The 26,943-nt window shown below is 38.3% G+C and overlaps 3 protein-coding genes across 3 annotated transcripts; 2 read left to right on the plus strand and 1 right to left on the minus strand.

Annotated features, from left to right (window-relative positions):
* The first annotated feature begins 4,161 nt into the window (after nucleotides 1-4,161).
* On the plus strand, nucleotides 4,162-11,053 carry LOC137039961 (GTPase IMAP family member 8-like). The gene is made up of 3 exons (XM_067415328.1): nucleotides 4,162-4,380; nucleotides 8,115-8,711; nucleotides 9,044-11,053. The coding sequence occupies exons 2-3, from the start codon at nucleotides 8,129-8,131 to the stop codon at nucleotides 10,222-10,224; spliced, it is 1,764 nt and encodes a 587-aa protein (XP_067271429.1). The 5' UTR covers nucleotides 4,162-4,380; nucleotides 8,115-8,128; the 3' UTR covers nucleotides 10,225-11,053.
* Nucleotides 11,054-17,045: 5,992 nt separating this feature from the next.
* LOC137039967 (GTPase IMAP family member 9-like) lies at nucleotides 17,046-19,603 on the plus strand. Its single transcript, XM_067415338.1, has 3 exons — nucleotides 17,046-17,598; nucleotides 18,078-18,123; nucleotides 18,234-19,603. Exons 2-3 carry the CDS (start codon nucleotides 18,112-18,114, stop codon nucleotides 19,401-19,403), a joined length of 1,182 nt encoding a protein of 393 aa, XP_067271439.1. The 5' UTR covers nucleotides 17,046-17,598; nucleotides 18,078-18,111; the 3' UTR covers nucleotides 19,404-19,603.
* Nucleotides 19,604-23,136: 3,533 nt separating this feature from the next.
* LOC137039966 (GTPase IMAP family member 9-like) lies at nucleotides 23,137-25,360 on the minus strand. The gene is made up of 3 exons (XM_067415337.1): nucleotides 25,274-25,360; nucleotides 24,664-24,733; nucleotides 23,137-24,564 (listed from the first exon to the last, which is right to left on the minus strand). The coding sequence occupies exons 2-3, from the start codon at nucleotides 24,673-24,675 to the stop codon at nucleotides 23,395-23,397; spliced, it is 1,182 nt and encodes a 393-aa protein (XP_067271438.1). The 5' UTR covers nucleotides 24,676-24,733; nucleotides 25,274-25,360; the 3' UTR covers nucleotides 23,137-23,394.
* Between the last annotated feature and the right edge of the window lie 1,583 nt (nucleotides 25,361-26,943).

The raw sequence follows: 26,943 nt of genomic DNA on the forward strand, positions 1-26,943 counted from the left end.
TTTCCAGTGACATAAACGGTTGTATAACCTGGAACATTTAGCGAAAACACGAAACAGTCTGTATCGTAAAAAAAGAAAAGAAAAAAAAGTTATATTATGATAAATCAGCCACATTAAACTCTGCATATCTCCAGAACGTTTTGAAAGGGGACCTTAAAGGTGGGGTAAGTGCTATCTGGTAACCGTTGTTGGTATTTCAAATCACCAAAACAAACACGCCCCTATTAAACTTAATAACTTAATTTAATCACGTTGTTTAAATATTTTCTCCCGTTGCTTTTGGCTCACTATCGGCTTCTCCCCATTCTTCTCCCTTGACTTTATCAGACTTTATGTCTCCACGTCCCCCCGACTGTCTCATAGACAGTAAAAGATTGACTGCGAGCGTCTCCTCAGGTCTATACGGTAATTTATCAACTGTGCGACAGAGTCGCGTTGGTTATGACGCAATCGTTAGCCTATTTTTACAAAAACAGCTTCTGCTGGGCGATAGTGTAAGATACAAGGTAATGGAGCCTTTTATGCATTGTCGTGTTTCTTTATAAATAAACAATGGACAAATGGAGTCTTTAAACACCTCAGCTGTAAAGTTATTCACTGTCAAAGTGACTCAAAAATGAATGGGAGTCAATGGGATGCTAACAGCAGGTGATGGCTTGGTTAGCAATGGCCGCCCCTATGGGTGGAACGCTTTCCGAGCGCTAGATTACCCCCTTGGCACCGCCCCACACATACGTAACCCAGAGGCATCAACAGCTATGGCAGAATCTCTGTGTATCTAATCCAGGTCGAATATTCAATGAAAAAGTCATCCCTTCTATCACAAAAACACAAACCGTTCTCATGAACAACTCGATAGTACACGAGCCGACAGTCCAACTAACGAACATATTACAATTATGACCAGATTAGAGTTATTGCGATCACAAAACACAAACCGTTCTCATGAACAATTCTATAGCACGAGCCGACAGTCCAGCTAACGACATATTACAATTATGACTGGATTAGGGTTATATAGATCATGAAAGGAGTAAGCAAACATCTATTAGGAGTATAGTATCTTACTGGTGTAGGCTGATGCTTGAAGCACACAGTGAGGAGATTTAGATGCTCCATATGGTGTGGAAATGAACGGGTCTTTATCATCGCTGAAGTGAACGACAATACGATCGCAAACGGACTAACAAGTGAACATGACACACGAGCTTAGTCAAGCAGCATATATTAGACTAGTTCTTGGCTAATGTCCGTCATGTGTGACTCGTGTGTTTTGAATAATGACGTGCACGCGAGCGCTCTTCTCACCATCAATAGTAAACACGCCCCTTACCTGCTGATTGGCTACAAGTTTGCTATTCCACTCGGTTTTGAAATAAGACTTACCCCACCTTTAATACAAGAGCCTCAGACCATCAGAAACCATAAGATATTCTGTCCTTTCCTTTATGATGAAAGTCTTCACAATAATCAGACTTTACACATATCTGATCAAACTCTTATTTTATTCAACTGAGCTCCTGTAGCCTAAATATGGCAATAACTTCTCTTCTTGATCCTTGATCGCCGTATCCGGTCGGCTAAACTCTGAACACATCTTCCCTTCTTAAGAATGACTTCAGTGCCGTTCTTTGTCCTTTTCTCAGAGAAAAGCTTAACTCCAAGTCTTCCAGAGTCTCCGTCAAAGCTGATTCGAGAGACCGCCGCCGTTCGCCAGTTTCTGTGTTTACTAGAAGCACGCAAACGCAACTCGGCCGTCGTCATTATGGCCCCGCCCACCGACTCTATACACAACGTGATTGGCCCGTCCAGATTTTGAGGAACACAGCCGAGAAGGGTAGTGAGAGTTCCTAGACGACACTTGCGGGCAGATTAAATTTGCTGCCGCTAGGGTGCGTCTAGATTTCTAGGCTACCTCTGTAAGGGAAACTGTAGAAAACATTGTATCGAGCCCCAGAATAATTTGCAAACTGAAGGATTTGAGGAGGAAAAGCAGCTATCAGATGTTTATACACTGGCCTGCCATCCTCACAAATCTATAGTGGTGCTTGTACATTTGTGAACCTTTTAAAATGTTTTATATTTCTCTATAAATATGACCCAAAACCTCATCAGATGATCACCAAGTTCATCTGTACTTGTACACAAAGATATTCAGACATTGCTAAACCCTCATAAAAAAAATAAAAAAACAGCGCATACACTGACACCTGAATCTCACCCCATCTCAGAACAGGTGGAGCCTAATTTCACTTTCAAATCAACTGCTAATCCTAGAATCGTACATGCTGTTCCAACTCATTTTGTATATTTTTTTGCATAACATTTGGTCTAATTTGTTTTGATCGAGTTCTCTTTGACTACATTTAGGACTTGCATGGACATCTGATGATGTTTTGGGTCATATTTTTGCAGAAATATAGGTCCACAAAATTTCAAACACCACTGTAAATCCGCCTGTTGACAATTCGAAAGCTGGTCTCCATGGAGATCCTCTTGGGGTCATAAAGTTCACAGAAAGTGATAAAAGCACACACACACACACACACTGAGCACTCACGTATACCACATCCTGTGAAGAGGACATATTGTATGTTGCATTATGTGTGTGTGGGTGAACAAGAGCTCTGGCAGACAAGAACATTACTGAGTAAAGACAGTTAGGAATGAAATGTCTTGAAAGAGAGAAATCTGATCAAATGAGTTATCAGGTGAGTAAATAATAATCAACTAAATTTAGTTCTGGTTCATTTCAATTCATTCAATAACTACTATTAATTTAATTAATTAGTAGTCAGTCAGTCTTATCAATATTATTCACTCACCTGTTGCATTTTTATCAGATTTCTCTTTTTCTAGACATTTCATTCCTAACTGTCTCTACATAACGATGCTCTTGTCCCCCAGAACTCTTGTTCACCCACACACACATAATGCAACATACAATAGTCATCTTTACAGGATGTGGTATATGTGAGTGCTCAGTGCTCTGTGTTTGTGTGTGTGTGTGTGTGTGTGTGCGTGCGTGAGTGCATGTGTGGTTTTATCTCCTTCTGTGAACTTTATGACCCCAAGAGAATCTCCATGGAGACCAGCTTTTTAATTTTGTCACAGGCGGTTTTACAGTGGTGCTTGACATTTTGTGGACCTATATTTCTGCAAAAATTAAGCTAATTAATAACTAGATATCGGATATTAGTTAATATAAGATATCGGTTCAGAAGAGTTCCATTTGAATACAGAAGAGGAAACATCTGTTTCTGTGTAACTTTATTTCTAACTAGGAGTATTCATATCTTTAATGGAGCAAACCTTGCTCTTATCAGTGCTCCCTTTGTCCACTCCTGTGAGAGATCCTAGTTCAATTCTCTTCTTTTTCTAAATGTCTTTCTGCACACTTCCAGCATTGTTATTATTATTATTATTAAGTTAATGTTCTAACTGCACAATGTCTTTTTTCAGTCTCAGTACTGATACTTGTACTGTCACAGTAACAGCTGTTGTGAGCGAACTCTCCTTTAGCTCCGCCCACTCGTACTTGACTCCTGGCTTACTTTCACTTTCGCCCGTCGCAATAATCACAGTTTGCTCCAGTGACATATTGCATAATGCATGCAAATTATGTAATATGTGATTGGAGCAAACTGCGATAAGATCCAATTTCAAATTTTGCAATATGTTTGTTTTTTTATTTGTCTTGATACGTAATAAAAGATATTCTAAAGATTACATATGTATTTCCATTTATTCCAAAAACATAACTTCCAGTGTTTTTACAGTCAAAAGACTGTCTAGTTTCAACCCTTTCTTCCTTTCTGTTCTTCTTCAAAGCTTCTTACGCGCACGTGCCACACGCATAAACTAGTCACAGTCACGTGATACATTAAAAACAACACACAATATATATTTATCGCTACATTTATCAAAACATAATCAATCTTAATATAGCCTAAGGAAACACATATTACAAATAATGAATGTCATATGGCTCTAACAACTGATCCAGTCTCAATGCTTTGATATTATTGTATTTCTTTCTAATATTAGGAAATTCAAACGTTTGTTATTTTGCTCTCAAACTTGAAACCACGTGATTTAGTCTATAAATTCCAAGTAGCCTAATATGAATCAAACTGCTCGTCTTTAGTGCTGCAAGCTCAGAAACACTTCGGATCTGTTGATGTTTTTCATAGAGACATGTAAGCGTGGTCTGAGGGAGTTACAGCCTCGGATAGTCTGAGGTTATCACTCTATCTTTGCTCCGCCTTTCAGCATCATTAACCTCTTAAAATTTGAAATCGAAAGCAATAATTACAGACCATCTCTTTGAAGTCCAAGGCTCGCGTTTTCACTTGTATCTCGACGTGCACTTTCGGACAGGTAAGGTTAACAACTCTTTTTGTCATAGTGGTGAAAAAGTTCATTTAACATCAACAGTGACTGTGCGACTGAGGCGAACTGGGTTTTTAAGAAGTGTATTCATAGTTCTCTTCACTAGCGTTTCCTCCTTGAAGCCAAAACACACACAAAATTATATAAAGTACATACCCGTTTATAGCCGTGCAAATATGTAAACTGAGGAGTACTCACGAAAGAATTTCAGACAAAAAGAATTTACGCGTCATAATCTGAAAACCACGCCCACACGGGGGGGAGGGGGGGGGGTTTCAAAGCATCTCCATTGCCTTTGTTGCCGATTGTGTGAAGCAGCCTCCTTGTAATTTCTGACATTTAACTAAAAGAATCAAAATATAGCTCTCTGTGCTGCACATTTTACAGGGGACCGTTTTCTCAAAAGGCAAATTTAATGCCAGATTTGCTTTTTTTTGCCCTCAAAGATGGAGCAGTTCCCAATTTAAAAGCAGAAGTTGTGGTTTATGCTTCTTGACATTTCTGAATAATAATAATATAAACGAACAATGTCTAAAAGCTGATATGTGACAACTTGGGTGTTGAGCAAACACGCTAAAAACCCCAGAACTAAGTTTTTATAAGCTGTCGACCCAAAAAATGAGCCATTAAGGAGACCTAAGTGGATACAGGCAATTGAAACAGAGCATGACATGTTATATTACACTGAGAATTACACTCATTGGAGGAAAACATAATCAGCGACAGGAAATAAAACTGACATTTGGATATTTGACTGAATGTTTACTGCACGTGTAGGCATACTGAGGGTCAGGATCCCCAAATTGACCCATTTTTTCCTGCTGAAGCTTCACGTCTTATTGCATGTATCCACTTTGGTCTCCAACTGCTTGTTTTTTGGGGTGACAGCTTATAAAAACTTGCTATTTAGCTTGCTTGCTGTACACTTTGTCACATATCAGCTTTAAGACATTGTTCGTTTAAAAATATATATATAATTCAGAAATGACTAGAAGCATAAACAACCGCTTCTGCTTTTAAATTGGGAACTGCTCCATCTTTGAGGGCAAAAAAAGAGCAAATCTGGCATTACATTTGCCTTTTGAGGAAGCGGTCCTCTGTAAAATGTGCAGCACAGAGAGCTATATTTGGATTATAATGTTCATGAACTTCATTGAAAATTATTTTTAATCATTGTTCCCACATCCTGTGTCCGAATGCAGAACAAAGAGGACTGCTATCGGGGTTAAAATTACAATGTTTCGATAGCATCGCAACACCACTACTGTAACTCTTCCTGCCAGGGGTGGGGTTTATGTACATTTTAGGGTTACTAGGGTTATTTAACATACATATGAAAAAATATTTAAACAAGAGTGCAAGTGAGCTTAAAAAAATGAAACTAAATACATGAAACATAAATAAATATAATAAAATTACATAGAAATAAATACAATAAAACATTAAATATTATATATTAAAATAAAAAATTAGGCTACAGATCAGTCAATATTTAAGTGTATAAATGTGTATTTAGCGTATTATTCAATATACATACGTAAACTTATTTAAACAGATTTAAACAAATATAGGGTGTAAGGAAGCAGGTATAGAGAGCAAGAAGTGTATGCAAGCATATACAGTTCTAGAAAAAATGAAGAGACCACTTAATATTGAGAAGTCAATGAATCTTTTTCAGAGCTGTATGGCTTGCTACGATAGTCGGTGTTGCCAGTGTTACTGGTGTTCAGACTCAACACCGGGTACATCACCTGCACACCATGGCAGATTTTTTTTTATAGTAATAAAATAATTTAGTTTAGTTAGAGAACAGACAGTACAAATCAAAACTGAACGTGTGTGCTTAGTGAGTGCCCAACGAGTGTCAGTACAAACGCAGCAGGAGTCCAATTTTATTCATCACGGTAAGCTGACTGAGATGATCGCGGAGGATTTGGCTTCAAAGCGAAATGTAAAGGCGCCTATTTAAGGGAGTTTGTCATTTTACTGTTCTAGTTGTGTTTTTCATTAATAGGCTAATGGACCCACAATTCAAGCAACCCGCATCTGAATTGGCGCTAATTCAAAACCGAAACTAAAATTACACGGCCGCACAGAGCGCATTAATGACGACCTTTCATTCACTGCGTGTGCGCACTGGCGCGTTTTAGGTTCAGGCATATGGAAACTTGAATTCCTAAGAAAGTTAAGCTTCCATATGCATGAACTGAAAACGCGCCCCAGTCCGCACACGCAGTGAATGACAGGTCGTCATTTTAGTTTCGGTTTTGAATTAGCGGCAATTCGGGAGCGGGTTGCTTGAATTGTATTTGTATAATTGTATAATTGTATTGAATTGTATAATTTAAAGGGAGACTTCACTGCCTTTTCATATTAAACTATGTTATTCCCTTAACTTAAACGAGTTGATACACACCTCTCTTGTCTCAGTGCGTGCTCTTAATCTCTCTGACGCGCGGTGACGATCTGATAGCATTTAGCTTAGCTCCCTAAGCCCAGTTCATTCACTATGGAACCAAACAGAGATCAAGTTAGAAGTACCAAACACCTCCATCTTTCCCCTATTTAAATACAGTTACACGAATAGTTGAACGATCAAGTATGGTGACAAAATAAAACGTGGCACGTTTCTAATCGGATTAAAAAGGAGAACTATAATGTATGGCGGAATAGCACTTCTGAGAGTACTTCGGCTCGGCGCAGTAAAAAGTCCTGGCCAAAACATCTTCCCTCACATCTCCCTATTGACAGAAATGAGAGAGTGAGGGGGAGGTGTGAGGAAAGATGTTTCGGCCGGGACTTTTTACTGCGCCGAGCCGAAGTACTCTCAGAAGTGCTATTCCGCCATACATTATAGTTCTCCTTTTTAATCCGATTAGAGAAGTACCACGTTTTATTTTGTCACCATACTTGATCGTTCAACTATTCGTGTAACTGTATTTAAATAGGGGAAACGTGGAGGTGTTTGGTACTTCTAACTTGATCTCTGTTTGGTACCATAGTGAATGAACTGGGCTTAGTGGGCTAAGCTAAATGCTATCAGATCGTCACTGCACGTCAGAGAGATTAAGAGCACACACTGAGACGAGAGAGGTGTGTATCAACTCGTTTAAGTTAAGGGAATAACATAGTTTAATATGAAAAAGCGGTGAAGTAACCCTTTAAGCGACATGTGCCGCTTAAATATACACTTAAATACAAAACCGCTTAAGTATACACTAAACCACTAGAATCGAGTGCAGCATCCCACTTTTTCAGGGAACTTGAGTAACCCAAAACATTTTTTTAACCCACGTTTTTATTAAATCCTCGCTCTGAGTTATGATTCTCAAAGTTTGTCGCAATGCAAAGTCTATGGGACTTTTTTCAGTTACTTTTTCGCCCATACTTTAATCCTAATTTTAAATGATTTGTAAAAAAGCAAAACATGATGTGTGTACTGTAGGCTCAGTGTAAATGTGATAACTAATAATCTAATAACTAACAAATAACTGTGAAACTATAGACTCTCACATCTAATGAAAAATAACAGCAAGGACCAGCAATAAATCACATATTTGCACATTGTATAAAGATGCTAATCACGTCAAATCTAAACTTTCATTTTACAGATTTGATATTGAAATTTTACTGTAACTGTATTTTACTGTTTACTGTCAAGCCTGCAGTATAATTTTTATGTATTATTTATTTTACACCAAGTTCATTTTATATATTTCTAGGCTACTGAATAAAAATGGACATGACTAAAATGATGTCAAATCTGCGTCTGAATTTGGTCTTGCTGGGAAAACCTGGAGTCGGGAAAAGTGCTTCAGGAAACACAATACTGGGACGAGAAGCTTTCCCCTTAGAGAAAAGCTCCATGTCAGCCACTCAAGATTTTCCTTGTGAAGTCAGTGATTTTTGTAAATTACCGATCACCGTTTATGACACACCGGGATTTTCTGGTGCAGAGAGCGAGGAAGACCTCGGGAAATATGAAGAGCTCCTGAAGAAATGTGAATCGGGCCTTTGTGCATTTCTCATGGTCCTCCAGTGTGACAGATTCACTGAAGAAGATCAAGAATTTGTGGAGAAGATTGAGAAGCTGCTGAAAGAAAAACGCATGCAGAATGTCTGGATTCTCTTCACTGGAGAAGATCGACTCAAAGATGAAAATAAGAGCACAAAGCGACTCATTGAAGAGTCTGGAGCATTGAAAAGACTTATTCAGAAATATGAGGGCAGATCCCACTACTTCAACAACAAGACCAACGAACCTGGAGATCAAGTGAATTCTCTGATATCTAAAGTTTTCATGAGGAACTTAGAGAATCGTAAGTTTATTTGAACTACACTAAGGAAGATTATAGTACCAGTAAAGGAAAACCTTCCAGGACAAGAAAATTTGTATAATTGGTATTCACGTATGTTAACTGTAAAATATAGTCATATAAATTTAACACAATATTCTTGCCTTTTCATTAGGTTCATATGTCTCAACCCCTTTTACATTTCTCCATCTCCTTATGTTGTTGGCCAGTTTAAATTAAATTATATTTGCAGCTTAACTATGGGCCAGGAAGCCACACCAGAACATTTCAGTGGAAAAGTGGCTTCCAGGATAAACTAAGTGATTGTTTGATTGTTGTTGTTTTGTTTTTTGCAGTACCAAAAAAACCACAGCAAAGGATTCGAATCAACATCCAGGATATCCCTGTTGACAAACGTTTATCCAGACGGATTGTTCTTCTGGGTAAAAGTGGAGTTGGGAAGAGTGCAACTGGAAACACAATACTGGGACAGAAAAGGTTTAAATCTGTGAGGAGTCAGAATTCAGTAACGAGTGAATGTTCAAAGGAATGTGCCACTGTTTTAGACAGATCTGTGTCTGTAGTTGATACTCCTGGATTCTTTGATACGTCTATCAAAACTGAAGACTTAATCACTGAAGTAGCAAGAAGTGTTTATATATCCAGTCCTGGTCCGCACGCTTTTCTCATTGTTCTCAGAGTAATTGACAGATTCACTGAACAGGAGCAGCAGATTCCTCAGATCATTGAGTTCTTGTTTGGTCAGGAAGTGCTAAAATACTCCATCATTCTCTTCACTAATGGAGATCAGCTAGAAGATGAGACCATAGAGGATCTCGTTGATAAGAACAGTAAATTAAAAGATCTAGTTGATCAGTGTGGAGGCAGATATCATGTCTTCAACAACAAAGATCCGAATAACAGAGAGCAGGTGAATGATCTACTGCAGAAGATTGACACAATGATAGAGCAGAATGGAGGAGGACACTACAGTAATCAGATGTACGAAGATGCTCTGAGGTTCAGACGAGAGGAAGAAGAGCAGAGACAGAGAGAAGAAGAGAGGATCAAGAGAGAGGAAGAGCAGAGAAAACAAGATGAGAATAAGAGAGAGGAACAGGAGATAGAGACTGCAGTCAGAGCAAAGATTGAAGCTGAATTACCAAGAAAAGAAACGAGCCAGGATGGATTTTTAAATTTTATTTCCCAGTACAAGAGTTATTTTCAAATGGCGGCTTTTGTTGTTGGCGGAATAACTGTTGGAGCATTGGTTTTAACTGGTGTTGGAGCTGGTGTTGGAGCTGGTGTTGGAGCTGTTGTAACAGCTGTTAGTGGTGGAGGAGCTACTGTTACAGGTTCTGTTGCTGGAGCTACTTTTTCAGCTTGTGTTGGTGCAACGGCCGGTGGAGCTGCTGCTAGTGGAGCTGTTGCTAGTGGGACTCTTATCGGAGCTGGTATTGGAGCTGGTCTCGGAGCTGTTACTGGAGCTGTTGGTGGAGCTGTTGTTGGAGTTAGGGCTGGTGAAAAAACCAGTTGAGCGGTCACTGGTCTTTCATCAGAGCTTGTTTAATAAATGATTTTATAGATACATGAAAACATATTCCAAATCAGAAATTTAGTTTACTTAGTTTTCTCTATAGTTTGTTGTAACTGCTCTTTAGACATTATTATTATTATTTTAAATATTATTATAATTTCTTTTCTTTTTTTGATACCAAATTAGCTGATTGTAACTGATCAGCTTTTCTGAAAATCATTGTGTGTGTTTTATTTGAGAGGTGTCTGCAGGGTCTGGTCCATATTACACATTTAGTAAGAGTCTTTTACAGAGATAGATCTCTGTTTCTCCTTCTTGATGTTTTCCTCTATATTATTTCTTAAAAATTCTGCTTGTTTAACTAATCTGTACATTCATTTGTTATATCTGTTTTTATGTTTGAGCTTGATTTGTGCTATTAGAAAGAGCGAGCATTTTGCTGATATTGTAATTTTAAAGATAATTATAATCATAAAAATAATAACTGAACTGCAAAAGTGATGCCTGAGTCATCTTTGTAATGGCCATAGCAGTACATTTCCATTCCCTTTGCTTGTTATATTAAAACTGGCTTTAGGATATAAGGATTCTCAAATGTGTTGTTTTACTTTCCTTTATATGCATTTATTCTTCATTTATTTCATCATTTATACTCATTTATCATTTATTATTCTATTTGATCATATAATCATTAATAATATTCATTTAAACAATTTATATACTCATTTCATTCACTGATCAGTCACTTGTGGGTTAGGATTTGTACCGATCACACAAAGTATGACCATTGAAACATACACAACTAAAATTATTCAATAAACTTCCTCTTTTTTACTATCATCACTTTGTGTCCTCCTTCTGCTCTTTTCTGGCATTACTCAGTCAGCTTCTTGGCTGGTAGATACTTTTTGGGTATACAGCAAGTTAAAAAGCAGGATATAATCAATTTATTCAAATCCTCAATATGAAACACAAGTCAGAGATCCCAAAAATAAAAATACAAACTAAACAATCAGCAAAAGAGTGAACCAAGACTCTCAGAAATCCGGCTCAATAAATACCAATGCAAACGAATAAATGCAATGAGAAACAGGTGTGGTTAATTAATGAAGCAATGAATAACCATGGTAACAAAATCTAACAAAGGAAACTATAAAGCTACACTGTGAAACTTGTTTAGTTAATTCTTAGCTAAAAACACTTAGTTCTTTCAAAAATATAATAATAATAATAATAATACATTTTATTTATAATGCACTTTATATTAACAAAATCTCAAAGTGCTACAGAATTAAAAACAATCAGCAACAATAAATAAATAAGTAAATGAATAAAATAAAATAAATAAAACAGAAAATTTAAGAAATAAGTCAATTAAAAGCTCGGCTAAAGAGGTGGGTTTTAAGACCACGCTTAAAATATATAAATGTATTTTTACTTATTAATGTATATTTACTTATTTTAAGTAATAAAGTATTCTCGTAAGTTTATAATATGCCATTGAAAACACATACGGGTGAGGGGTTCGAATGCCGGTCACCATGTTGCCCCTCCATCTTGAAAGTACATCAGCCAAAGAGGGACATACCCATAAATTCAAGCTTCGCCGTTTTAACACTCGATGTCACCTTGTCGAATGTAAAGAGGGGGATTGCTTAAGACTGCTATATGAAAATCTAGTGATGTCGTACAATATACAGAATAACGATAGCACTGATAAAAGTTACTTTACTAAGATTAGCTTGCATTCGTCTGGGAACCTGATAGCTGATGTTAGCAATGAAATGGTAAAAAAAAAAAAAAAAAAAACGCAAATGTAAAACTATTATTCATTTTACATAGATGCCATAACCTACATGCTAACTGACAAATGAAATAACTGCAAATTAAAATAGTTTTCTTAAGTAACCTCAACACTTGAAGGAGCACTCATGGATGAGGTCGAACTGGAAGACATGTTAATCTTGGACTAAATCGGCCACCGTAGGAGTTAAAACGAAATCTGAATTGAGAGGAAAATAAACTAATATTCATTGGATGGTCATATATCTTTTCACCGCTAGAGGAGGGAAAATATCCCACAGTGTAGATTTAGGCCTACCCGCCATCCCATGTGAGCGAAGGTATAATGTGTGTATGTCCTTTCAGCATTTCTGTGAAGTGCACTTAATTTATTAGAATTTAGTTCTAATTTTACTTAGCTCCACGCTTAATGTGACTCCAAATTCATGTGACTTGAAATGTTTGTTTTAACCTAAAAGCTGATAATAAGATTAATCGTGATTTAATTTAGATCAGTGATTTTTCTTAGTATATCATACTTTTTTAAAATGTATTCATTACGGGACCCGGTATGATCTGACTGTTCTGAGAAGTTTGGGTGTGGTGGTGTCCTAAACACTTCTTCATGCAGTTCTTCATTCCAGATTAGTGAGTTGTATTGTTTTATTGCAGGGTGTTTGATTTCAGTTTTTGTTTAAGCAGTAAAACCAAGTCTTACATAACAGAAGAGAAAACAGTGGGAAAAAAACCCAACTCAAAGTCCAAGTCAAACTCAAAGTTCAAGTCAAACTCAAAGTTCAAGTCAAACTCAAAGTTCAAGTCAAACTTGGAACCTGATAGCTGATGTTAGCAATGAAATGGTTAAAAAAAAAACGCAAATGTCAAACTATTATTCATTTTACATAGATGCCATAACCTACATGCTAACTGACAAATGAAATAACTGCAAATTAAAATAGTTTTCTTAAGTAACCTCAACACTTGAAGGAGCACTCATGGATGAGGTCGAACTGGAAGACATGTTAAAGGACAACTCCGGTGAGAAATGAACCTAGGGGTAATTAACAGATGGTTACAGAGTAGATCGTTCTCTGGGATGCATTTTCATGGAACTCGAATGTAAAGAGTTTAATCTTTAAAAACAGATTAGCTTATAACACTTGTCTATGGGGCACACAGTAGTGAAATTAAATCGCTAATTAATACCACTAACAAGGCTCAAAATAGCCTCACACTAACACGGCAGCATAATGAGGGTCCCAACATGGAAACCGAAGCATTGAGAACTTTGTAAGAGTACAAACAGTTTAATAAGAAGACAGTTTATAGACATAGTGCATTACGCGTTCACGGACAGGCGCCATCTTGGAAAACAGTCTCGACTCATCGAGCGACGAGAGCTCTGCTAAGTGATGAACTGTGACTTGGAATCTCATATGGTCCGTTGTTTCCGGAAGAAAACACTGAACACAACAGAGAAGATAAAAAAATAAATAAAAAAATGTCCATGTTATTACATTTCACAAACTTAATTCCTATCGACCAGCTCACTTAGAACAGCGCTCGTAGATCGATGAGTCGAGACTGTTTTTCGAGACGGTGCCTGTCCGTGAACGCGTAAGGCACTATGTTTACAACGTATCTTCTTATTAAACTGTTTGTACTCTTACAAAGTTCTCAATGCTTCGGTTTGCATGTAGGGCCCCTTATTATGCTACCGTGTTAGTGTGAGGCTATTTTGAGCCTTGTTAGTGGTATTAACTAGCGATTTAATTTTACCACCCTGTGTCTACCCTGTGCCCCATAGACTAGCGTTATAAGCGAATCTGTTTTTAGAGATAAAACTCTTTACATTCGATTTTCAAGAAAACGCATCCCAGAGAACGATCTACTCTGTAACCATCCGTTAATTACCCCTAGGTTCATTTCTCACCGGAGTTGTCCTTTAATCTTGGACTAAATCGGCCACCATAGGAGTTAAAACGAAATCTGAATTGAGAGGAAAATAAACTAATATTCATTGGATGGTCATATATCTTTTCACCGCTAGAGGAGGGAAAATATCCCACAGTGTAGATTTAGGCCTACCCGCCATCCCATGTGAGCGAAGGTATAATGTGTGTATGTCCTTTCAGCATTTCTGTGAAGTGCACTTAATTTATTAGAATTTAGTTCTAATTTTACTTAGCTCCACGCTTAATGTGACTCCAAATTCATGTGACTTGAAATGTATGTTTTAACCTAAAAGCTGATAATAAGATTAATCGTGATTTAATTTAGATCAGTGATTTTTCTTAGTATATCATACTTTTTTAAAATGTATTCATTACGGGACCCGGTATGATCTGACTGTTCTGAGAAGTTTGGGTGTGGTGGTGTCCTAAACACTTCTTCATGCAGTTCTTCATTCCAGATTAGTGAGTTGTATTGTTTTATTGCAGGGTGTTTGATTTCAGCTTTTGTTTAAGCAGTAAAACCAAGTCTTACATAACAGAAGAGAAAACAGTGGAAAAAAAACCAACTCAAAGTCCAAGTCAAACTCAAAGTTCAAGTCAAACTCAAAGTCCAAGTCAAACTCAAAGTTCAAGTCAAACTCAAAGTTCAAGTCAAACTCAAAGTTCAAGTCAAACTCAAAGTTCAAGTCAAACTCAAAGTTCAAGTCAAACTCAAAGTCCAAGTCAAACTCAAAGTTCAAGTCAAACTCAAAGTTCAAGTCAAACTCAAAGATTAGTCAAAATCAGGCCAAACATGATATACCGTGACAATACCAGTGTTAGGGTACCAGGAAACACTTGCTGTTAATGGGCTCTTCTGACATGATCTGGCATCTGAGCTGGATCTGATATATCTGGCATGATCTAACATAATTAATTTAGTTTCTGGACAGATGAACTCAGATACAGCAAAGATTATTCAGTGATCATAACTAGCTCTGCTGTTGCATCTGAAGACATCAATGAGGATCCATTTAGGTTTTCACGCTTTGGGTAACAATAACATTATCAAGATATTGGCCTTTTGATATATAGAAACAGATGTACACTGTTTAATCTGGCCATTACTAATTATATGTGAACTTTTATTTTTACCTGTAAACATTTATCAACTGTATGAATATGAGATAACTGGTCACACTTGGTGTTAATTACATTACTACAGAAAAATCTGCCTGCAGACCGATTGCCTTAAAAGAAAAAACTATAGTTTTTTTAACTATAGAAAAAATATAGTACGTCTTTTTCACCGGGAGGAAGAATCGCCACCATCTATGTCTGGTCCGTGAACTTCCGCCTACGTTTCACAACCAACAAAAAAAGTAACGCTATCACGCCGTGAAAGATTTATTAAAAATGATAGCCTGCAAGAAGCATGTATCCAAATTGTATCCAGACTACACGATATTAGCCCGAATTTGGCACGATCTGTTTGACGTAAGGTGTCGTAGGGATTCGTAAACGATAATGGACGTCGGGACGCAAGAATCGATCGTTTCATCTCGTATAGTGTGTCATAGTATACGACAACCGAATCCGTGTCTGCGATAGTTCACAACGTCATGACAGAAAGACTAGCATGTTTAATTTTTTTTGCAGTCCTTCCTGACGGGTTCTGTCATGTGTGACGCTGACCAACCGGAGCACAGACAGTTTTCGTACACAGCTTTCAAACGCGGCGACACGCATGAGAGATGACGGAGCGGCTAACTTTAGGTGGAATTATAAAATGGAGGAAAGGTTCGTGGAGTTGTGGCAATAATATTCCTGCCTGTACGATGTGTCATCAACGGACTACCACAATCAAATAAGAAAAATGCTGACGAACGATAGCGGAAGCCCTTCAGGAACCCGGTGAGTAACGTTACTGGAATGTAAGCTTAAAAGATGTTTTACAAATACGTTGTGGTGGCAAGCTTTTACTACTGGCTAATAACTCAATATTTAATATAAAAAGAACAATATTTTACCTCAAGTTCTCTTTGGAGGATTGACAGCCCATTATGTCCTCTTCCAGCAAGCCAGGAACATGTCCTTTGTTGGGTTTTCTTTTTTCTTTTTGTGCTTTTCTAAACATAAAACAGCCAAAACACGCTGCTCCGGACACCGTTTGTTTACGCTCTTGTTTCTGAAAGTCGATGACATCACGCACGTCGTGACAACAAGCGATGATTGGTCGAGTAGCAACGAGTAGTCTGACACGTTTCTAGTCCAGGACACGACAAGATTTTAGGAGTAAAAATCGTGTAATCTGACACAGTAACTATCGTAACAGACAAAAATATCTTGTAATCTGAACCAGGCATTATTCTATGCTCTCAGCTAAACGCTTGGTTGTATTATCAGGACTCAGGAGTAGACTTTTACAGCAACGCTTCAGGCAAAATGATCACGTCCCAGATGGTCGCATGGATCTGACTATCTTACAAGAACTTACTAATATCTGTAGCACTAAGCGGTTCACCTGAGTTATGCGGCGCAGACATTTTGCCACTGTGTGTAGGCTTGGCTGTTCCTATGATCCACGCGAGAGTTACCTTCCGTCCATGCGCCAGTAAATTGATTTTATTTTATTATAAATAAAGGTTTATTTGTTTCTAGTTATTTATATTGTTCACCCGCATCCGCATTCACCCATCAAATATGATCCCGCGCCGCACTCGGTTGTGCTGGGTCCCGCCGGAGTGCATGTCTCTATTTGGATAGTAACGTTAGGCTGTTAGAGCGGTCTTGCTACACATTAAATCTGTAAATTATTGAAAACAATAAAAAATACCCCTTGCAAAAAATCATAGTTTTACTGCAGTATAAAATAGGTTAAACTAATATCTAAAATTACATTTACAGCAATGAAATGTAAATTTTTATTACAATGCATTTAAATTCATTGAAGTTCATGCATCTATTTTCATGTTGATTAAAACAAAGTCTACTGACAATGTCTGACATGAACAACATTTCAACAATTACAAATATTAAAATATTACTTCTACATCACAATTCTTGAGTTTATTTGAAGCTCGTTGGGCATTGAATGGAGTGCGTAGGCAACATGTCAAACGAGTCCGTTTATGTTGCATGGTTTATGGAAGCAAGGTTTTGGAGGTGTGAGACCCAGAGCTCAGCGACGCTCAGCACTCATTAACCCCAGCGAGAGCAGCCTTAACTCGGCTCGTCCTTCTGACGACTGCCGCTGCCTGGCAGAAGCCCCTCCCATGACGCAAATTCGCGTCTGTTGTGTAGTGAATGAAGCGAATGGATTCAAAATGTTTACGCGTCCAACTTCGCGCGAATAGCACTATTTATTCGCGTCACTCGTGTCTGGTGTGAACGCAGCATAATGTGCTAAACCGGAACTGAGATACCGTCAACCGGAAGTATCGAGTGTCATGGCGACGCCAACTAAGACTTGCAGGAAAGTTGTGGATACTTGAACTAATTTGAGTTGCCTTGGTAACCTTGTCGCTCTTGTGGAGATAACGGAGTGCGGCGACAAACAGCGTCACGTGACTCTGTTAAAAGTGAAAGTAAAATTATATTACCGACATTTTGCTGAAGCTCACTGCTGACGGAAGGCATTTTACCTCCTCGCTCTCCCGTAAGTGTAACGTTTAATAAATCTGTATTTGTTTATGTCTAACAAATATGTTGCACTGGAAATGGCTAGATTAAATTTACATGAACATGAGCTATGCTCAGCTCAGAGGTCTCGGTAAGACATAACATTAACGGAGCTTGAGACTGGAAATGTTCGGCGAGGGTTAAATGAACGTCTTTGTCTCTCCCAAGCGCTCACAATCGCCATGTTGGTGCTTTGGAGCAAACGAATAATAGTGAATGCAGACACAGTTGTGTGTTATCAGATCTGCTCATCAGTTTAACGTCAGCCTCCTTTTGAAGATCTTTCTTTCTTTCTTTCTTTCTTTCTTTCTTTCTTTCTTTGAATTTCACTTCCCTAAAGCACTTAAAAAAATAAATCATTTGTAATAAATAAAATAAATAATACATCAAATAAATAATTTATATACATTTAATTCATGCATAGCCCTACATATCACTTTTTTTCTTTTTTTGTAGATTGAACTGTCATTTTCTTCCAAGAGACGTTGACATGGCGTATCAGGTAAATATGTTGACATCTCTCTCTTCCACTCCATTCTTTTGTAATTGTAGCATACAATAATTTATGAGTCTTTTAATTGACTGCATGCTGTTTTGCTTTATGCATTTTAGAGGTTACAGAACCAAGAGTTGATGGGAGATGGAGAGGATGAAGATCTTCATCTGCTGTTGATTGGTAAAACCGGATCCGGGAAAAGCGCCACAGGAAACGTCATCTTCAATGGTCCAGTGTTTGAGTCCCAAAAGAGCTCTTCATCAGTGACGAAGACCTGTAAAGCACACACTGATGTTGTCAATAACAGGAGCGTGACAGTGATCGATACTCCAGACTTCAGATTCTCCACTCACACTGACTTTGATTCAGACTCGGAGCTGAAGAGAGCTCTGCGTTTATGTTCACCAGGAGCTCATGTCATCCTGCTCATTCTGCCTTTAAGCACTTTCACTGAACACGAGAAGAGTTTCATTGATTGGTTTGAGCAGAAGTTTGGAGCAGAAGCTCTCAGATTTACTCTAGTCCTCTTTACTCACGCAGATCAGAGACACATGAGAACACTAGGAGAAATGATCAGGGCAAATCCTCAATTATCTGACTTTATTAACCGGTGTGGTCAGAGATATCATGAGTTTAACATTAAAGCTCCAGCAAACAGAGGGCAGGTGACTGAACTCATGGAGAAGATCGACAGACTGGTGACTGAGAACAGAAACTCCCGTTACACACTAGAGAAGATGCAGGAGACTGAGTGGAGGAGAGAGGAGGAAGAGAGAGCAGAGAGGGAGAGGAAAGAGAGAGAACATCAGATGAGATTAGACAAAATCAGAAGAGAGACGGAGGAACGAGTGAGGAGAGAATATGAGGAGGAGAAACGAGACAAAGCTGGGAAGAGGGAGAAAGATCTGTTCTTTAAGCAGATAAAGCTGAAATATGTCTGTGTATTGATGGCTTTTGCTGTAGCGACAGGAGGTGTTTCGGTGTGGAAGGAAGACTCTTCACATGGATGGATGTTCACTAAGGGTTTCTTTACTGCAGGGTCAGCAGCAACTGCAGGAGTTTTCACTGGGAATCTCTGGAGATTGATATTGAAGAGTCAGTTGATCCGTTCATCTTCTCATGAGCTTCCCATCGATGTTAAACAGGCTGTGATGAAAGCAGCAGGTGTTGTGTGTGGTTTATCAGCCGGTGCAGCGATTAGTCACTTTCTAGGAGGAAATGGACTTCCTGTTACAGCATTAGCAGGATTAGCTGGAGCTGCTGGAGTTGTTGCAGGATTACAGTGATGGTGTTAATGGTTAAACCCTAACCTAACCCTAACTCATGATGAAACACTTCATTTTAGTTTCAAATGTTGCAATCAATGACTCTTATCTCTTTAGATTTTTTGCAGCTTCCATATGAAAAAAAACCCCAGACAGAAATCAGATTTCTGCTATAGACAAATCAATTTCTCATGGCATTAAAATACATCCATAATTTACATTTCATTTTTGTATGTTTTATTCCTAATAAATGCATAACTGTTGAAATGTCACTTTGTTGAATCTTAATTTCTGTGATTCAGAACACTTGCTTGATCAGAGAGGGAGATCTCACAGGGAATGTGTTTTTCTGAACTGTACAATAAGAAAGCCCATTATGAAAATGATCTCTCTGGATGGGCATCTTAAACTGAAGCGAGACTGATGTAAATTGCACACATGACTCATATGAAATAACTTCTCAGGGATCCTGTTTAATTTCAGGGGTTAAAAAAAAAAAAAAAGAAAGTCTAAAATATCACTATTAAACTGAATTGTGTCCATCAGTCTTTGTCAGTCATTGTTGGAAAGCTGTTGCATTCCTGTTTCCTGAGTTGATTATCTTTGGATGGGTTTTATTTTTTAATAAACTTATGCCACACTTGTATCCTTACCCCCTAACCCTACCCTACATCCTGACGTTAGAGGGATAGTTAGGTCATCAGGTCATCTTAGGTGGATGACATTGCATTATATTCTTCTTAGTTATATTTAAAAAAAATCCTGGCTCTTCCAAGCATTATAATGCTCTTCTAGTGGGCCTTCTGACATGCACAATTAAACCCTTGCAACTTATCCAGAATACAGCGACGAGGGTGGTCTTCAATGAGCCGAAGAAAGTGCACTTCAAGCATCAGCTTGCATTGGCTGCCAATAGCTGCTCACATCAAATTCAAGGTACTGGTGCAAAGCAGCACAGGCTCTGCACCAATATACACTCACCTAAAGGATTATTAGGAACACCAGTTCAATTTCTCATTAAAGGACAACTCCGGTGAGAAATGACCCTAGGGGTAATTAACAGATGGTTACCGAGTAGATCGTTCTCTGGGATGCGTTTTAATGAAAATCGAATGTAAAGAGTTTTATCTTTAAAAACAGATTAGCTTATAACGCTAGTCTATGGGGCACAGAGTAGACACAGGGTGGTAAAATTAAATCGCTAGTTAATACCACTAACAAGGCTCAAAATAGCCTCACACTAACACAGTAGCATAATGAGGGTCCCTCCATGCAAACCGAAGCATTGAGAACTTTGTAAGAGTACAAACAGTTTAATAAGAAGATAATTTATAAACATAGTGCCTTACGCGTTCGCGGACAGGCACCATCTTGGAAAACAGTCTCGACTAATCGATCCACGAGCGCTGTTCTAAGTGAGCTGGTCGATAGGAATTAAGTTTGTGATATGTAATAACATGGACATTTTTAGTTTTATTTATTTATTTTCTCTGTTGTGTTCAGTGTTTTCTTCCGGACACAACGGACCATATGAGATTCCAAGTCACAGTTCATCACTTAGTTGAGCGCTCGTGGCTCGATGAGTCGAGACTGTTTTCCAAGATGGCGCCTGTCCGTGAACGCGTAAGGCACTATGTTTTTAAAGTGTCTTTTTATTAAACTGTTTGTACTCTTACAAAGTTCTCAATGCTTCGGTTTGCATGTTGGGACCCTCATTATGCTACTGTGTTAGTGTGAGGCTATTTTGAGCCTTGTTAGTGGTATTAACTAGCGATTTAATTTCACTACTGTGTGCCCCATAGACTAGTGTTATAAGCTAATCTGTTTTTAAAGATTAAACTCTTTACATTCGATTTCCATGAAAACGCATCCCAGAGAACGATCTACTCTGTAACCATCTGTTAATTACCCCTAGGTTCATTTCTCACCGGAGTTGTCCTTTAATACAATTATCTAATCAACCAATCACATGGCAGTTGCTTCAATGCATTTAGGGGTGGGGTCCTGGTCAAGACAATCTCCTGAACTCCAAACTGAATGTCAGAATGGGAAAGAAAGGTGATTTAAGCCATTTTGAACATGGCATGGTTGTTGGTGCCAGACGGGCCGGTCTGAGTATTTCACAATCTGCTCGGTTACTGGGATTTTCACACACAACCATTTCTAGGGTTTACAAAGAATGGTGTGAAAAGGGAAAAACATCCAGTATGCGGCAGTCCTGTGGGAGAAAATGCCTTGTTGAATCTCGAGGTCAAAGGAGAATGGGCCGACTGATTCAAGCTGATAGAAGAGCAACTTTGACTGAAATAACCACTCGTTAGAACCGAGGTATGCAGAAAAGCATTTGTGAAGCCACAACACGCAAAACCTTGAGGCAGATGGGCTACAACAGCAGAAGACCCCACCGGGTACCACTCATCTCCACTACAAATAGGAAAAAGAGGCTATAATTTGCACAAGCTCACCAAAATTGGACAGTTGAAGACTGGAAAAATGTTGCCTGGTCTGATGAGTCTCGATTTCTGTTGAGACATTCAGATGGTAGAGTCAGAATTTGGCATAAACAGAATGAGAACATTGGATCCATCATGCCTTGTTACCACAGTGCAGGCTGGTGGTGGTGGTGTAATGGTGTGGGGGATGTTTTCTTGGCACACTTTAGGCCCCTTAGTGCCAATTGGGCATGGTTTAAATGCCACGGCCTACCTGAGCATTGTTTCGGACCATGTCCATCCCTTTATGACCACCATGTACCCATCCTCTGATGGCTACTTCCAGCAGGATAATGCACCATGTCACAAAGCTTGAATGATTTCAAATTGGTTTCTTGAACATGACAATGAGTTGACTGAACTAAAATGGCCGCCACAGTCACCAGATCTCAACCCAATAGAGCATCTTTGGGATGTGGTGGAACGGGAGCTTCGTGCCCTGGATGTTCATCCCACAAATCTCCATCAACTGTAAAATGCGATCCTATCAATATGGGCCAACATTTCTAAAGAATGCTTTCAGCACCTTGTTGAATCAATGCCACGGAGAATTAAGGCAATTCTGAAGGTGAAAGGGGTCAGACACAGTATTAGTGTGTGTTCCTAATAATCCTTTAGCTGAGTGTATGTTTTGTACACGTATGTTGTATGTCTGTTTAATCTTGTCTGTGATTTAGTTATTAAAGTTTGTGCCCAATATATGTTTGGTTCTGACACCCCGCTGCAAACAAACTGTCACTTAAATGCTAAACTCTTATGTAAATACAAAGAATGAATAATGTTTCTGTGGCCATTAAAAAATATCATTTTCTTAGAATTAATTAATAATCAATACTGAATGTTCATATTATTATCTGATTGATTGATTGGTTGATTGATTGTAATGTTAATGTAGGTACATCATGTTGATCTATTTAACCAATTCAAATATTCATAATTAATCCTAATGAAAAATCATAATGAGTTATGAATAATTATTCATATTTCCCCTCTGAGCTAATTCGCTACAAATGACTGACAAAGACTGACTGACAGAATTCAGTTTAATAGTGATATTTTTTTTTCCAGTTTTTTTAACGGCCGAAAACAGGATCTTTGAGAAGTTATCTCATATATTTACATCAGTCTCGCTTCAGTTTAAGATGCTCATCGGGAGAGATAATTTTCACAATGGACTTTCTTATTCTACAGTTCAGAAAAACACATTTTCTGTGAGATCTCCCTCTCATATCCTAAATCACAGAAACAAAGATTCAAAAAAGTGAAATTTCAACAGTTTATTAGGAATAAAACATACAAAAATCAAATGTAATTCATAGATGTATTTTTAATGGCATGATAAATTGATTTGTCTATAGCAGAAATCTGAATTTTGCAATTCTGCCTGTTTTTTGTTGTTGTTTTTTTTTCATGTGGAAGTTGCAAAAAATCTGAAAAGATAAGTCATTGCAACATTTGAAACTAAAATGAAGTGTTTCATCATGAGTTAGGGTTAGGTTAGGGTTTAACCATTAACACCATCACTGTAATCCTGCAACAACTCCAGCAGCTCCAGCTAATCCTGCTAATGCTGTAACCGAAAGTCCATTTCCTCCTAGAAAGTGACTAATCGCTGCACCGGCTGATAAACCACACACAACACCTGCTGCTTTCATCACAGCCTGTTTAACATCGATGGGAAGCTCATGAGAAGATGAACGGATCAACTGACTCTTCAACATCAATCTCCAGAGATTCCCAGTGAAAACTCCTGCAGTTGCTGCTGATCCTGCAGTAAAGAAACCCTTAGTGAACATCCATCCATGTGAAGAGTCTTCCTTCCACACCGAAACACCTCCTGTCGCTACAGCAAAAGCCATCAATACACAGACATATTTCAGCTTTATCTGCTTAAAGAACAGATCTTTCTCCCTCTTCCCAGCTTTGTTCCGTTTCTCCTCATCATATTCCATCCTCACTCGTATCTCAGTCTCTCTTCTGATTTTGTCTAATCTCATCTGATGTTCTCTCTCTTTCCTCTCCCTCTCTGCTCTCTCTTCCTCCTCTCTCCTCCACTCAGTCTCCTGCATCTTCTCTAGTGTGTAACGGGAGTTTCTGTTCTCAGTCACCAGTCTGTCAATCTTCTCCATGAGTTCAGTCACCTGCCCTCTGTTTGCTGGAGCTTTAATGTTAAACTCATGATATCTCTGACCACATCGGTTAATAAAGTCAGATAATTGAGGATTTGCCCTGATCATTTCTCCTAGTGTTCTCATGTGTCTCTGATCTGCGTGAGTAAAGAGGACTAGAGTAAATCTGAGAGCTTCTGCTCCAAACTTCTGCTCAAACCAATCAATGAAACTCTTCTCGTGTTCAGTGAAAGTGCTTAAAGGCAGAATGAGCAGGATGACATGAGCTCCTGGTGAACATAAACGCAGAGCTCTCTTCAGCTCCGAGTCTGAATCAAAGTCAGTGTGAGTGGAGAATCTGAAGTCTGGAGTATCGATCACTGTCACGCTCCTGTTATTGACAACATCAGTGTGTGCTTTACAGGTCTTCGTCACTGATGAAGAGCTCTTTTGGGACTCAAACACTGGACCATTGAAGATGACGTTTCCTGTGGCGCTTTTCCCGGATCCGGTTTTCCCAATCAACAGCAGATGAAGATCTTCATCCTCTCCATCTCGCATCAGCACTGGGCTCTGAAACCTCTGAAATACATAAAACCAGAAAAAAGTTGCCTACAGTCAATTTAAAGGCTCATAAATTATTTACTACAATTAAAAAAGAATGGGGTGGAACATATTTACCTGATACGCCATGTCAAGGTCTCTTTTCTCTTGTTTAAACACAATTTCACCAAGAAAACGAGAGTTCAATCTACAAAAAAATAATAATAATAATAAAATAAATTGATGTGTATGTATGCATGAATTTAATTGCTGTCATTATTTATATGATTTATTATAAATTATTTATTTTGTCAGGTGCTTTAGGGAAGTGAAATTAAAAGAAAGATCTTCAAAAGGAGGCTGATGTTGAAACGATAGAGCAGTATAATTAGCTTTTTTTCAGTTGTGTCAGATTGACTGTTGAGCAGATCTGATAACACACAGCTGTGTCAGCATTCACTATCTGATGTGAATTCGCATTCGCCTGAAGGCAGGATATTCGTATGCTCCAAAACATCAACATGGCGATTTTGAGCAAAAACGTTCACTTAACCCTCGCCAAACATATCCAGGATCAAGCTCCGGTAATGTTATTGAGTATAATGCCTTAATATATAATGTCTTACCGAGACCTCTAAAGCTGAGCATAACGCATATTCATGTAAATTTAATGTAGCTTACACATTTCCAGTGCAACATATATTTGTTAGGCATAAACAAATACAGATTTATTAAACGTTACACTTACTGGGAATCACACAAGACCGAGGAGGTAAAATGCCTTCCGTCAGCAGCGAGCTTCAGCAAAATGTCGGTAGTATCATTTTACTTTCACTTTTAACAGAGTCACGTGACGCCGTTTGACGCTGCACTCCGTTATCTCCACACGAGCGAAACAGTGACGCGTTCGTAAGCGATACAAGGTTACCACAGCAACTTAAATTAGTTAGATCAAGACCACTATACTATACATTGTTTCTAAGTCGTGAACATATAGTGGACAAAATTCTTAATAAAACATACATTAAAGAAAATAGAATACGAAACAGTATTTTTTCTTCTCAATTCTCATCACATCACATTAATGTAAATAAACTATAAAATCAAGTCACCAATATTTTACAGATTTTGTATAAATTATATAGATAAAGGGAAAAACGCAAATATCTAAAATGGCGCAGATATACTCAGCACGTGCGAGAGCCAAGCACGTGTGGTAATCGCTAACTCTTATTTCAGCTAAACAATTCATACACAGAACAAGACACAAACCTGAGAAAAAACACATACCTGAGAAAAAACACGGCCATAAAGGCTGATTAGAGGCACTGCTTTACCGTTGCATGTACAATCTTAAAGCTGCACTGTGTAACTTTTTTAGTTAATTCTTAGCTAAAATCACTTAGTTCTTTCAAAAATGTATGTGCTCATTAATGTATATTTACTTCTTTCAAGTAATAATGTATTCTCGTAATTTTATAATGAAAATACATACATGTTGAGGGTTTGGATGGCGGTCGCCATGTTGCTCCTCCATCTTGAAAGTACATTTGCCAAAGAGGGACATACCCGTAAATTCAAGCTTCGCTTTTCGCGTTTTTACACTCGATGGCACTGTGTCGAATGTGAAGAGGGGGATTGCTTAAGACTGCTATATGATGATGGAGGATCACTCTTAAGCCCCTTTCACACTGCACGTCGGACCCGCAATATTCCCGGAACATTGCCGGGTTGCCTTCTGTGTGAAAGCAACTACGTCCCGGAATTGATTACCGAATTCGACCCGGGTCGGGGACCTAGTAACATTGCGGGATATGTATCAGAGTCGCCAAGGAAGCGGAAAAGAGAATTAAGACGGCAACGCGACAGGCAAATCAACAAGACAAAAGTAAATATTGGAGTGGCCTTTCCAAGATGGAAAGAGCTCATGAGGAGCAACGATTTTAAAAATAACGCCGACGTTGCCTGCTTTCTTCTCGACAGGTAATATTAATTCAGCCTATTTGTGTATATTGGAAGTTTTATTGTTGCTTGGCTAATTATATCATGGTGTGCTGTGCATAACACTAGAACGACGTCTAGGATAGTTTTCCTCGCGTCAATGATGAAAAAGTATTGTTTACCTTATAACATAAATCCGTGTTCTATGACAGATAACATGAGATTAATATTTTAATTGCATTATAATTTGTTTGCCTTATGCTAGTGGTGTTGTACAATATACAGAATAATGATAGCACTGATAAAAGTTACTTTACTAAGATTAGCTTCTATTCGTCTGGGAACCTGATAGCTGATGTTAGCAATGAACTGGTTAAAAATAACGAAAACATAAAACTATTATTCATTTAATTTGATCATAGATCATTTGGCAAATTAAATAACTGCAAATTATAATAGTTTTCAAAAATTACCTCA

The sequence above is a fragment of the Pseudorasbora parva genome, chromosome 14 (assembly GCF_024679245.1).
Source record: "Pseudorasbora parva isolate DD20220531a chromosome 14, ASM2467924v1, whole genome shotgun sequence".
In the NCBI taxonomy this organism is placed as follows: domain Eukaryota; kingdom Metazoa; phylum Chordata; class Actinopteri; order Cypriniformes; family Gobionidae; genus Pseudorasbora; species Pseudorasbora parva.

Bases quoted from the DNA above. Each gene is read 5' to 3' on its own strand.
- LOC137039961 (XM_067415328.1), top strand. From the start codon at position 8,129: ATGGACATGACTAAAATGATGTCAAATCTGCGTCTGAATTTGGTCTTG. The intron at 8,712-9,043 runs GTAAGTTTATTT...TGTTTTTTGCAG, and splicing joins CATGAGGAACTTAGAGAATC to TACCAAAAAAACCACAGCAA.